We start from the raw sequence: 14,007 nt of genomic DNA, 5'->3' as shown, positions 1-14,007 counted from the left end.
ATCTCTGGCCCTTGAAGTGCCTCAGTGTCCTCTTCTTAGAGAAACAGACTTTTAAGATCACTAGAGGCCAGTCTAGCTTTAAAGTTCTATGACACCATTTTTAAAAAGCATTTCCCTATCTATGTGTACTATAAATGAATATCAAATATGTTTTTATTATTTTCTGGCCTGAATTCTCATGAAAAGAGTATTTGATGGATAATCTTTAAATGAACCACTCTGCAGCATAGTTTTTACTATTGTACTAATCACTGTCGAAAGAAACATTTAACTACAACACAAAACAGAAGCCTCGAAGATCTTTGGTGTTAGGGATTTCTGTTCTTTTGAACCGTTGCTCTATAGTGACATTCAAAGTTTTATCATTCCTTCTCCTCCACAAATCTTTGTCAGCAAGCCTCCAAGAAATTAAGACTATGCACTACCTGAGACAAGGAAAGGAATAAAACTGCACTGTTTGAAGAATAAAATGAAAATTCAATTAAACATGATTCTGCATAAGAAGTCATGATGATTGGAAGACAACTGACTTCCAAGATAAGAAAACTCTGATTGTGAAGAAGGGACCCTGAAACTCTAAAAATCCTTAAAGAAGAAAATCTCCTTCAACTCTGCCTCACTGAGGGACCCTGCCCGAGGTACATACAGTTCCATTCTGTTATCTAGAAAGAAACTCATTGAATTCAAATTCCAGCCCAAGGTGATAAGCCAACTTGGGCTGTCCCAGGTCCCACTGGGTCTCTCCTGCTCTGCTCAGGCTGTCCCAGCCCCCATAAAGACACTCAATATAATAGCTTCCATCAACTAAAGTCTTTTGCAGATGGACCTTGGCAGCTCCCTTTGCTGCCAGGACTTTCTGTCCACTGAGAACTGCATTTTAAGTGCAAAACTCCATTTTCCATAGATCTGCCTTGCTGAATAATGTTCTTTTTCAGTGTTATCCTCTCTTTACCCTCACCTATTTCCCTAACGCGACTTTATGACTCTCTGTCAGGATTTCTAACCTTACCTCCCAATTCCTATAATAAACCTCTTTTATTAATCTAGGTTTTGGGGTCTGTAAATTCCTTTATAGAGAATCTCTGCCCCGCCATAAGGGAATCCCCAAAACTCCCTATCCTTGTGCAGAATCCCAAGGGAGTGCAGGGGAGCCAAACCTCTTCATTTGGTTCCCTGAATCCCGAACCTGTCACTAGACTCCCTGACTCCCAGAAACCCTAATCTCATTTTGGCTCCCTAAATCTAGACCTTATCAATTGGACAGGTACTTTTTTAATCTTGATATAAAAGGTTTCAGTATGTGGAAAAAGCAAAACAGTGTCCCTCCCAAGATCATTTAGCATGTTTGATATATTTACTTATATTTTCCATAGGATGACCACAAAGTGAGACTACTGTATCTTTTTGTGGATTTCATCTATTCCCACCATGCTAGGGGGCTCCTGCCCAGCACAGAGGGGGACAGAATTAAGCTTAGAAAATGGTTTAAAGAGGGGAAAAGTAAAATAGGAGGCAAAGAGAGAGAAAAGCCTGGTTAGCAAGCAGGTATGCTATTTATTAACAAAAAAGAACAAAAGACCCAAAGACAATAAGCTGTTTAACCCAGCAGCACAAAAAAAAATACTGTCAATTTCCAGGCCAAGATAACAGTTTTAGACCTTTTCTTCCCAGCTGGAGTCAGATTAGGATTACTCTAAATCTCACACCCCTGAGTGTTTAGATCATTCATTAAAGAATCTTTCTAAGGCTTCAGTCTTTAAAGATTTATACGCTAAAATGAATCAAATAAAAATCTGGATCAAGCCCATGCTGTTGGGCAGCTATTTTGACTCAGTAGATAAGAGCACCTGAAATCCAAATGAGGCCTTGGGCAATCAACACTTACTAGCCATGTGACCCTGGGCAAGTCACTTAGCCCTGCCTGCTTCAGAGAGGCCTTTGATGTATTTCAACTAGGGCCTTCCATGCTGGGAATCCACTGTGGTGCCCCTTTTCAATCCACTCAGGATCTTGGCCACAAGACTACCTCAGAGAGATGAAAAACAAACCATGTTGTTGGAAGGGCTGGGTGGGGTGAGTTACACAATATCTGAGATAGTATATGAAGTGTTATCATATCATGAGGTTCAATAGAAAAATCACTCATAAGTTGAGGTTTTTAACTTTTTTGTGTCCTAGCTCCCTTGGACAATGTGGAAGCCAATGAATTCTTTCTCAAAATAATCTTTTCAAATGCATAAAATAAAATCTTGCATTGAAATACAATTATCAAAGCATTTTTAAAAGCAAGTTCATGGACCTTGGGGTAAAAGCTTCTAAAGGAAGTTGATGTTGGATGAAAGCTTGAGAGATGCATAGATTCAGTTCTTAAACAGCCGTTCAGGTTCAGAGAGGCCATAACTTGTGAAGGGAAGACTCTCTTCCCTCTAGATCTGAGAAGAAAATATGACTAAGTCAGTAGGATTTCAGTCCACATCCTACTGAGGACAGGGCAAGAAGCATGATTCTGTGTCCAAAGTACAGGCCAGATGGTGATGTGAGATGGTGACAAGAGAAATGATGGTCCTTATTCCCTCTGCAAGATTCTGTGCTCAAATTCAAGCTTTTACCATTCTTTTCAAAGTTTAACATTTTAAGAAGTTAATATTTCCAGTGAGGTTTGGGATTGCTGGGACATTTCATCTTCCTATATTCTCTCAAAATTCCTCCAATGCTGTGGATAACTAAAATGCATAAAGGGAATTTTCAGCTTTTCAATAATTCTCTCAAAAGGAAGATAGAAAATTAATCTACTTAGGAAGAGCAGAGAGGAGGGGCTGAGTGCAGCAATGGCAGTTCAAGAAGATGACATTTTAAAACCTAATCTGAATAGGAAGTCTCTCATGGCATAGCATCATAGAGAAGCAAAATCAAGAAAAAAACATCAAGAGAAAACTGAAACCAGAAAAGTTAGGCAGTAGGAAGAATTCATTGCTGTTCAATACTAATACAATGCTATATCCTGCCTTTCACAAAGAGTGAAAGATATAAAAGGGAGATGACAAGCTAATAGAAAAGGGGAAGACACAAACACAAATAACTAAAATGTGAGTTAGCATAGGAGGAGTCAGAGAGAGCTCCAAGGAGGGCGATATCATTGAAAGGATCAAGGCAGACTTCATGGAGGAGTTAGCAGTCAAGGTGGGCCTTGAAGGTCAGAGGCAACTGGCAAGGAAATGGTGACACTGGACCTGGAGGTCAGGAAGATCTGAGTTCAAATCCTGCCTTACCAACCAGGTGGATGACCCTGGGCGGTTTCCTAAACTATAAAATGGGACAATATTCATATTCATTGGGCAGGAGTGTTGTGAGGATCAAAAGAGACATTTGTGAAAGCACAGTGCCTCACATAGTAGGTTCTATATAAGTCCTTAATCCCTTGCTCCTTGAAGGAGATTTCAACAGAAAGATATTAGGGGAGAATGTTTTTTGCACTAGAATCATCTGTATATGTCGAATCCCCTGCCATACTAAAAGCTTTACAAGAATCAGGCCAAGATTTATCTGAGCTTTGTTGATTCCTCAGAGCCTAGCACTGTGCTTTCGATGCAACCTGCAAATAGCAGAGACCTGGGCTGGCCTCCTGCTGCCAATGGTGACTATCTGTGTGACTGATCACTGGCAACTCACTTAATGTCTCTGAAGTTTTTCTTATCTGTTAAAAACAGGGGTGATGACATCCATGCTGCCGACCTCACGGAGCCAGTATAAAGGACAAATGGAAAGTAAGATCATGGGATGAAAATTCTAGAGTCTGAAGGGCCCTTGGTGGCCTCTCGTGCAATTACAGAGGGAAAAACTGAGGCTCAGGGAGGCAGAATGATTTGCCAAAGACATCACAGATATTTGTAAAGTGCTCTGCAAAGTTGAAAGCATTTTATACATGTCAAACACTGTCGTCCCCACCAGGGGCTTTAGTAAATGTTTATTAAAGTGAATCCATTCCAGATCTGTAGGAAAGCAAAGACATGCTTGGAAGGAGGCTAGAAATTTTAAAAAGGAAAAAAAGAAAAGAAATGGCAAGAAGCTCAGCCTGACTAGAAATCAGGAACCTGAAAGGAAATGATAGGAGGGAAGGCTGGAAATGGCGGTAGAAGCCCAATTGTGAAGAGCCTTTAAATACCAAAAAGATAGTTTGTATTTATTTAGGAAACTAAATAATGATAGCTAGTGCTTGAATGGTATTTTCATTCAACAAATTTCTTCACAAGGCTGTTCCAAGTATTCTACCCCTTCCCCAAATGAAGAAACTCTGCAGAAGGGTTAGAGGGCCAGCCAATTCTCACAAAGCTAATGCAATGTGCCCAATGTAGAGCTAAGAACCTAACTAGAACTAGCAACCACACGGACAGTTTGTCAACCAGATGATGGAGGGAGTAGTTGGGGCATGGAGGGGCTGCCCTGACGTCACTGCAGCTCCCCAAGGGATATCAGAGGAGTCTGATCAGGAAATTATAACATCGGCCCACGAAGGGGATGACGTGGGCCTGAATTACGCAGGTTCAATGTGAATACCATGGTAGATTTAAGAGAGATTTCATAGTAAAATATACAAATACATCTCTGGTGGCAAGAAATAGTAGTTGGAATCAATGGGCCAGTCAGGTCTTGGAAAATCTCCTTCTTAGGTTGACTTTCATCATAATTAGAATGAGCTCTAGCTAGGTGGTGCCATGGACAGAGCACCAGGCCTGGATTCAGGAAAACCCATCTTCCTGAGTTCACTTAAGGGCTTTGTGACTAACCCTTCACTCTCTTTGCCTCAGTTTCCTCATCTACAAAATGAGGTGGAGGAAAAAATGGCAAACCCCCGCAGTATCTCCCCCAAAACAACCCCAGATAGAGTCACAAAGTTAAACACAACTGAAAAAGAACTGAACCACCAAGTAAGTTCAGAGAGTGAAGAATTGGCTACTGCTTCTCTCCAAGCCACTGCTAAGTTCTTGCTATTGTGAAGCTATCACTTCATCAGAGACCACTCTTCCCTCTTCTGAAAAGCTTTCCAAGACTAAACCTATTTCAGGCTGATCTCTTCTTCTGCCATGTTACATGTGCAGAATATACACCATTAATCAGTTAATCATTAGTTCATTCTTGCCCCTCCAGACAGCGGATTAACCCAACACTCCACCCTCCTCATGCAATTCAGCTCTAACCAGCCTGGGTCCCCCAAGAAGCCTTATTCCAAACCAGTGTGGAAAACAGCTTACCACACATTAAGCTGAATTCCCAGCTCATCCAGAGTTTAATTAAGACCTTGTCTTGAGCACCCAATTTTCTTCAAGCTAAACAAGGAGATTGTACAGAATGAGCTCTGACAGTAGCGGGGACATCGAGGTGGTGCAATGGATAAAGTGCCAGGCCTGCAGGAACATGAACTCCTCTTGCTGAGTTCACATCTGGCCTCAGACACCTACTGGCTGGGTGACTCTGGGCAGGTCACTTAACCCTCTTTACCTCAGTTTCCTCCTCTGTAAAATGAGCTGGGTCATGAAGAACTGGTTGCAAATGAAGCAACTGAACTACAACAAAGCTTTAGAAGGGACTCAGTGGATAGAGAGCGGGCCTGGAGTCTTCTCAGCTCAAGTTCACATTCAGCCTGATATGCTTTCCCTGAGCATGTCACCTAACACTGACTGCCTCAGTTCTTCATTTGTAAAAGGAGCTAGAAAAGGAAATGGCAAATCACTCCTGCATCTCTGCCAAGAAAAACCCAATCTGGAGTCACAGAGTCATTCATACACAACACAGTAATAACAGCCGACTTTGGATACAGCCATCGAACATTTACAGACCTTCTGAAGTACAAGAGTTTCATTCCTGGTTCAAGAAAATGGCTCATTTCCAGGCACACACTGAGTCAGACACATCACAGATCACGTGTGTACGTACACAGGGGCACTGCTGGTCCATGAGGACGCTGGCTCCTCCCAGCGGCCTGGCGCTCCCTGAGGGCAGCCACTGAGTCACTTTGGTCTGGGCAGCTAAGGCTTAGGTATAGCACCCAGCACAGCCGTCTTTAACACTCACTGGTCCTCTGAAGCTACAAGGAGGCTCCCAGGGACTTACAGACACCAAGGGATGGATGAGGCCAGTGGCCGAAGGGCCCCCTCCTCCCCCGAGAACGCGAAGGCCGAGAGAAATGGGGCGCTGTGTGTTTCTCTCTGGAGACGACACTTCAGCGCCACTGGCGCCCGCTGCTTTGCTGTACAGACGAGGAGAGCGAGTGCCAGAAATAGACTTGTGAAGGTCGAGGGGCAAGGAGCACTGGCTCCGGAGAGGGGCGAAGGGCCGCTCTGAGGATCTTCCCCTCGGACCCGGGAGCGCTCCATCTCAGAACCCATGGAAAAAAGGCCTCTCAGGTAAACTCTGAGCTTGGGAACCTGGGACGGGAAGCAGCGGCCCCGGGGAGCAACAGTGCCACCGTGGGCATTTCTAGAGACGCCTTTAAGACTCAAAGTGCATCGTGCTGGCGAGGGGCGGCTGTCACGTGCTGTGGCTGCTATGTTACGGGTGCGCTGGGCTGGGATGCTGCCAATGGTGCCGCATGCTCTACCTCACGGTGTGTGCCCCACGGCTCTGCTCTACTGCACAAGCAGCTGTGCCCAGGCCTCACGGCGCAGCGCCTTGTGCTCCATGGTACGGCATGCGGGGTTCTGGCATCAGGCGGTGTGGGGGCTGCAAACCCCCTAAGGGGGGAGAAGGGGGGCGCACTACATGTTGTGTGCTGCATGTCATGCCATGCCACCTGTGTCACATGTCATGTCACCGTGGTGTGTGTCCACATGGCATTGTGTCACCACGTGTTGTCACATTACCTTGTGTATTACTACGTGCCATGTCACCTGTGTAGCCTGGTGTGTGTCGCTACATTGTATGTTGTGTTACTACATGGCTTGTGGGTCACTCTGTGTTGTCACAGTACCTTGTGTATTACTACGTGCCATGTCACCCCACAATATTGTTACTGTGTAGCCTGATGTGTGTCGCTACATTGTATGTTGTGTTACCACATGGCTTGTGGGTCACTCTGTGTTGTCACATTACCTTGTGTATTACTACATGCCATGTCACCCCACAATATTGTTACTGTGTAGCCTGGTGTGTGTCGCTACATTGTATGTTGTGTTACCACATGGCTTGTGGGTCACTCTGTGTTGTCACAGTACCTTGTGTATTACTACACGCCATGTCACCCCACAATATTGTTACTGTGTAGCCTGCTGTGTATCACTAACATACGTTGTATGTTACCACGTAGCATGTTGTGTGTCACTGTTACATGAGTTACTGTTTCATGCCATCCCACATGGCATGTTGTCCCTTGTCACACCACTCCATGTTTCATCGTGTCACATTATGTCACTACATTACATGTGTAACGTTCACGTTGTGCCGGTCCACCTTGCATGTTGTATGTCGCTAATGACACGCTACGTCACCTCTCATGTTGCTGGGACAGCTAGCTGTCCCCAAGGGGAGTCCGCCCAGACCTAGCATCAGGAAGACCAGAATTTAAATACCAGCTGTGTGACCCTGAACGTTTCTTCGCACTGACTGCCTCAGTTTCCTCATCTATAAAATGGGTTAGAGGAGGAAATCAAAAACCCCTCCCCTGTCTTTGCCAAGACAACCCCATGGTTGTCCATGGTTCTGGATCAGAACGACCTAGAAAACTACCAATAATGCGCGAAGGGGGAATGGGCCCAGAGAGCGGAGTTGTTGCATCAACCCCTGGGGAGACCGGAGTTCGAATCCAGCCTCGCACGCTCCCAGAGCTGAGCCTTCCTGGACGAGTCCCTTCCGCCGGCCTCCATTTTCTCTTCTGTGAAATGGGAGGAACTATGGTCTCAAGGGTCGAGCGCTGCCTCCGGGACGCCCCCTCCGCCCACCCCGCGCCGCCCTCACCCTCGCCCTCTCACGTCTTACCGCCGATGATGGTGCGGATGAGGGAGGCGTGCCCGGGGCAGTCGACCAGCGTGAACTGCAGCTGCCCGGGTCGGGGCTCGGAGTCGGGCTCCGACCCCGGGCGCAGGCGCGCCGGCAGCGGCACCGAGAAGCACGAGAAGCCCAGATCCAGCGTGATGCCGCGCTCGCGACTCTGCGGCTGCTTGTCGAAGGCGGCCGTGGAGGCCGTGGTGCTCAGCGCCCGCGCCAGCGCCGTCTTGCCGCTGTCGATGTGGCCCAGGACGCCCACGTTCACGTTCACCCGCTGTCCGGCCATGGCGCTGCCCCGCTGCCCGGGAGACCACCTGGTCCCACCCGTAAAGCGGCCCCGCGGCAGCGCGGCCCGGGCACGTCCGTTCCGCCCCTGCCTCCGCCCCGCCCTGGAAGCCGGCGGGACAGAGCGCGCACCCGGGCCCGGCTAGGACGGGGCCCGCTCGCGGAGGGCTCCGGCCTCCAGCCGCGCCGAGCGGCCACGGGAATTCAAGGACTGATGGAGGCCCGGCAGCTTGCGTAATGGCACCTCACGTTGGTTTGTGCTCCACTGTAAGGCGTGCGAGGACTCCGACTACTCTGTTGCCGAGCGGTATATTACCTCATACGGAACCGCGATAATGCAAAACATAGGCGTCTTGCCAAATATCCCTTATGTTAGCCGAATATTACGACGGGGGAAGGGTGTTATCCCCATCTTATAGGTGAGGAAACTGATCTGGACGGAAGCTGACCGACTTCCCGGAGCGCGCTTCCAAGGCACCTCAGTCCCCTCAAGGACCCTTCTGGAGTCCTTGCTGCTGGGGGTTACCTACAATTGATCCTCTGTGTGTGTGTGTGTGTGTGTGTGTGTGTGTGTGTGTGATGTGTCGTATGATAAAATATTAATTGTGCTAGGTCTTAAAGTATATCTTATGTAATTAATGGGGATGTAACAATGTATTGTTCTTAGAATATATTATCAATGTGTTTTCACATGCTGTATTATAGATTATATTTTCATAATATACATATACATGCCTATCCCATATATGTGTGTATATTTCAGTATATGTTTTTTTTTTTTTTCCCTCTTGTCTCCCCCCTTTAGGCTGTGAGCTTCTTCAGAGCAGGGATTATTCAGTCTCCATCTTTTCTTATATTCTCAGTGCTTAGCCCTGGGCCTGGCATGTAGTAGGTGCTTAATAAATGCTTGTTAGTCAACTGACTAAAAGGGAGTAACCTCTCCTATTACATTGTTGCATTAAATTCATTTCTGTATCCAATTGGATGAGAATGTATCTTGTATCTTCAATATCTAATAAAGCCCCCTGCTTTGCTGTACAGACGAGGAGAGCGAGTGCCAGAAATATCCCCAAATCCAGGAAACTCAACAGGCATTTATTGAGTGCCCATTCTGTATTAATCCCTGTGCCAGAGTTTAAGAATGCAAAAACAAGGAGATAAAGTCAAGACTTTAGAGTGATGGAAGCAGTGGAACTGCTCTCCATAACCTCCTCTTAACAGGCCTAGGATAGAATCCTGATGGGAAATCCAGAAAAAGACACAATAAGTCCTTTGTTGAGCCCATTTCAGCATAAGGAGACAGGGCAGGTAGATCTTCGGACACTAAGAATCAGGACTAGGAGTATCCTGCACCCTGAGAGAGATTATGAGCTGGGACAGAAGGAGGGCCCGATACAAAAAGGGACACACACCCTCCACCACCAGAACCATACTGAGGTAAATTGGCAAACTGTCTCCTTTTATCCAGTCTTGTGGCCAAGATCCTAAGGGGAGTGAAAAGGGGCACCACAGTGGATTCCCAGAATGGAAGGCCCTGGTTGAAGTACATCAAAGGAAGAAATTCAGAAGCCATCAGCAAATTGCGTGCTCAGATCTTGGGCACAAAGTAGGATCTCCTTTCAATGTCTAGCCCAGCCTGCAGAAGAATAACCATTACAAGAATCCCAGACCAAAAGGGACCCTACCATTCTGCCAATCTAAGAAAACAGCTTTCCAACTGGCTGATAAGGACTAGAGCCCATAGTATCTATTATTCAAATCTAATCCCAGGTTAGGAATTTGCAGATATCAGACTTTGCCCTGTAGCATACCATTTAGGAAGCACATTCAGTTTGCAGAGACACAATCTGTCTCTAAAATTCTGGAATTCTGGAATTTACAACCTCAAGAAAGGAATAACAGGACCAGTCCCTTCAGAAGTACCTAGGACTTAACTATAACATCAAATCTAAAATCAGAAAATAGGCGGGAAGGATAGGCAAACAAACAAAAAAAAAGGAGGCTAGATATATTTCAAGAGGTTCAGGTCTCTTAGAACTAGAGGGCAAAGTGGAAGTAAAAAGGAAGAAACTTTCAAAGTTTTTCAAAAATTAAAGGACTCAAATATTTAGCCAAGGCAGTAATCATTTAAAAGTAACATTTAAACTACTATGTAAATCTGGGAGTTTTGAATAGTTAAATGTGTACAGAGGGAGAGAATTGAATATTATATATTATCATTTCTGTAAACAAGTGGAAATGAAAGTCTTGTCCTAGAGAATAAAAGCTATTTAAACATGGTACCAAAAATCAAATCAAATCTTGGGAAATGATATATGCTCTATCTGAGCTCTATCATTATCAGGATTCACAGAGGGAATCCAATAAGACAAAGTCTGGGAAAGGTTCTTTTATGTCTTGATGATCTTAAGGAAAGAATGGAAAGAAAGAAGAATATAAATACACTGGGGAAAAAGGGAAAAGAAGGTTAGGGGAAATGATCTCACTTAATGAAGGTACGGAAGTAAACACAAAGAGAAGGGAGTAGAGGGACTCAACTCACATTTGATCTACACTCATGTGGACTGGTGAAAAGAAAAAAAAAAATACATTCTCATCCAATTGGATACAGAAATGAATTTAATGCAACAATGTAATAGGAGAGGGGAAGAAGAACAAAGGAGGAGAAATAAAGGAAAGTTGACTAAAGAAAGAATTAGTCTCAAACAAAACAGATTCTAAGGATGTACAAAACTATTTTTAGCTCTTTGAGAATGGGAATGTGGGGAGGTATCCACAAATTAGGGGATGGATGAACAAGTTATGGTGCATCAATATAATGGAGTACTATTAATGACCAACTAGGATGCCAGAGGACTAATGATGAAACATGCTGCTACTCATCTCCTGGTAGAAAAGTGAAAGATTCAGAGTTCAGAATAAGACAAATATTTTTGAGGATACAGCTAGTGCAGAAACTTGATCTGATTGATTAAATATGTGTATAATGTGGGTTTGGGGGAAGGAGGGAAGAGAGGAAGTAAAGTCTGATCTTTGTTTGAAAATAAAATAAAAATTTAATTTAAAAATATACAAAGACAAATCAGAAACAGTGACTGATCTCAAAGAGTTTATTCTTAACTAATGTCTGGGCAGAACAGGCTATGTAGTGCATTAGAAAGGACACTAAATTTGCAGTTAAAAGGACATTATTTCAAATCCCACCTCTGTCACTGCTACACATAGGTAGCATTAGATAAGTCATTTCCTTTATTAAGCCTCATTTGTAAAATGAGGGTTGGATAAGATAACCCTAAAGAGGACCCTTCCTACTCAAAAATGTTGAGCCATCTAACTGTGTTAGGCACTGAAAGTACAAAGATGTTTAAAAAAAGAAATAGCCCTAGTCCTTTGGTGGTAGAATACACATAGCAATTGTAACTGTCAGCTATTGAAGTGATCCTATATAGCAAGCTGTACTAATTAAGCAAGCAATAAGCATTCATTTGCTAGGCTTTATTAGATATTGAAGATACAAGGAGAAAGAAGAAACAGTCCTCTCTCTTCACTAATTGGGGAACAAACTTTGAAGACTAAGCACAATAACCAACTTAGTCAGAGACTTGGGGAGAGGGTCCAGAATCCAAGGAGCTACATTCCTGGCAAACTGGAATCAGGAAGATCTGAGTTCAAATTTAGCTTACTAGCTTACTAGCTGTGTGATCCTGAGCAAGTCACTTAATCTTGTTTACCTCAGTTTTCTAATCTGTAAAAATGAGCAGAAGAAAATGGCAAACTATTCCAGTATCTTAGCCAAGAAAACCCTGAATGGGGACATGAAGAAATGGACAAGACCAACAACTGAACAACAACAAAAGAATTTACAAATACTTTTTAAAATTACAAAGTTTTTACAAATATCATCTCATTTCATCATGGTGATCTTATTCTCCCAAGCAATTAAACATTTGTCATCAAAACTGTTGGTAGAGAAGTTGTAACAATCCTATGAGGTAAGTGCTATTATTATCCTCATTCGACATATGAGAAAACTGAGATAGACAGAAGTTAAACTCAGGGTTATACAATCTAAGACAAAATTTGAACTAGAGTCTTAATAACGCCAATCCAGTGCACTGCCCACTGCACAATCTACAGAACAAGGCAACTTAGTGAAGGAGGACACTAGCAATTACTTGAGCTTCCTCTTGAAGAAAATGAGATATTTACTTAGTAGGATGAAAAGGAAGTGTATTTCACCACAGAGAATGGCCAGTGCAAATCCAAGATGGAAAATAGAGTGCAATGAAGGAGAAACACAGAGAAGTCCACTTTGATTAGACTATAGAGTGTGGGGAGATTAATGGATAATGACTTAGATCTTACCCCATATTTTGTTTCCCAACTCTGATGTTCTGATGTAATAATTATACTCTAGTTACCTGCGGTTCAGTTCAATAAATATTTATTAAGAATCCACTGTGTGCATGATTGAGTTCTAAGCTCTGGGAATACAAAAGAAAGTGCCTTCCCACAAGAAGTTAATTTTCTACTGGGAAAAATTGCATGTAACTAGATAAATTAAGTTAATTGGAGAAGGGATAGAACAAAAATATTAACAAGAAGAAGGAGAAATGACTTCTTACAAGTGGAGAAAAGGATTCTTAGAGGCCCAGATGATGAAAGCACATCCCAAGAACTGCCTACCCATGCAGAGGTAGAAGTGGGAGATCCCATGTCAAGTGTGGCAAAAAAAAAAAAAAAAAAATCACAAGAAATAAAACATATAGACAAGAATAATAAGAAATGTCCTAAAAGGCAAAAGCAAATCATGAAGAACTTTAAACTCTAACCTGGAGAGTTTTTATCACAAAGACAATAAAGAGCAACTGAAAATTCTTAAACATTCTTGATGCTTTAGGAAGATTATTTGACAGCTATGTGATATATGAAACAGAGAAAAGAGGGTTGCACAATGGATAGAGCAATAAGCCTGGAGTCAGGAAGACACTCATTCATTCCTCCATCTTCCTCCTCCTCCTCCTCTTCCTCCTCCTCCCCCCATTCCATTGAAACCTGTAGTGATATTAGCTGTGTGATCCTGGACAATTCACTTAACCTCTACTTCCCTCAGTTTCCTCAACTGAAAAACTAGAGTCATGTGAGTGGCCATGATATATATATATATATATATATATATATATATATATATATATATATATATATATATATATATATATATATATATATCTGTGCCTATAATGTTCTCTTCTCTAAAGAATATTCATTCTCTGGGAGCAGATTTCTTGGGAGGCTTCTGGAGGCAGCCTTAGTTTTGGATCCATGTAATAATCACCTCAAATGCAGCCAGGTGTTAAAATCCAGTCCTTTATTGTCTCTTCCAAAATAGCCCGGTAAGCTTTCCTTGGTTCCAAGAGCTCTTGTTGCTAGGACTTTGCCTCTGCCAGCTTCAGCCTCCAGCTCTCTCTGAATCTCCCCAACTGACTCCTGACTTAGTGCCTTGTAAGAATCCTAATATGTGCCTCACAATATTTGTGTTCTATATATGTACCCACTCTTCTCATTGATTCTCTGTGTATTTGTAGAAATTCATGCTCCATATTTATGTAGAAAATATTACATAGCTACTTTTCTTATTATTCTAGCCAGCCTAACAAATGACTTTACTTTGAACTAGTTGTGTGGATTGGCTGACTATTAAAGAAAAATGCATCAGTGGGGACTCTATAGAGTTTTAATTTTAGA

The 14,007-nt window shown here is 43.3% G+C and overlaps 1 protein-coding gene across 1 annotated transcript in view; it reads right to left on the bottom strand.

Annotated features, from left to right (window-relative positions):
- The window catches only part of EEFSEC (eukaryotic elongation factor, selenocysteine-tRNA specific), a 322,469-nt gene extending 313,648 nt beyond the window's left edge, over positions 1 to 8,821 (bottom strand). The window contains 1 exon segment of the mRNA XM_051983319.1: positions 7,969 to 8,821. Coding sequence (XP_051839279.1) covers positions 7,969 to 8,263 — 295 coding nt within the window. The 5' untranslated portion in view covers positions 8,264 to 8,821.
- Between the last annotated feature and the right edge of the window lie 5,186 nt (positions 8,822 to 14,007).

The sequence above is a fragment of the Antechinus flavipes genome, chromosome 1 (genome assembly GCF_016432865.1).
Source record: "Antechinus flavipes isolate AdamAnt ecotype Samford, QLD, Australia chromosome 1, AdamAnt_v2, whole genome shotgun sequence".
Lineage (NCBI taxonomy): Eukaryota > Metazoa > Chordata > Mammalia > Dasyuromorphia > Dasyuridae > Antechinus > Antechinus flavipes.
Note: the sequence above shows the minus strand (reverse complement) of the source record. Positions and strands in the feature narration are given on the sequence as shown.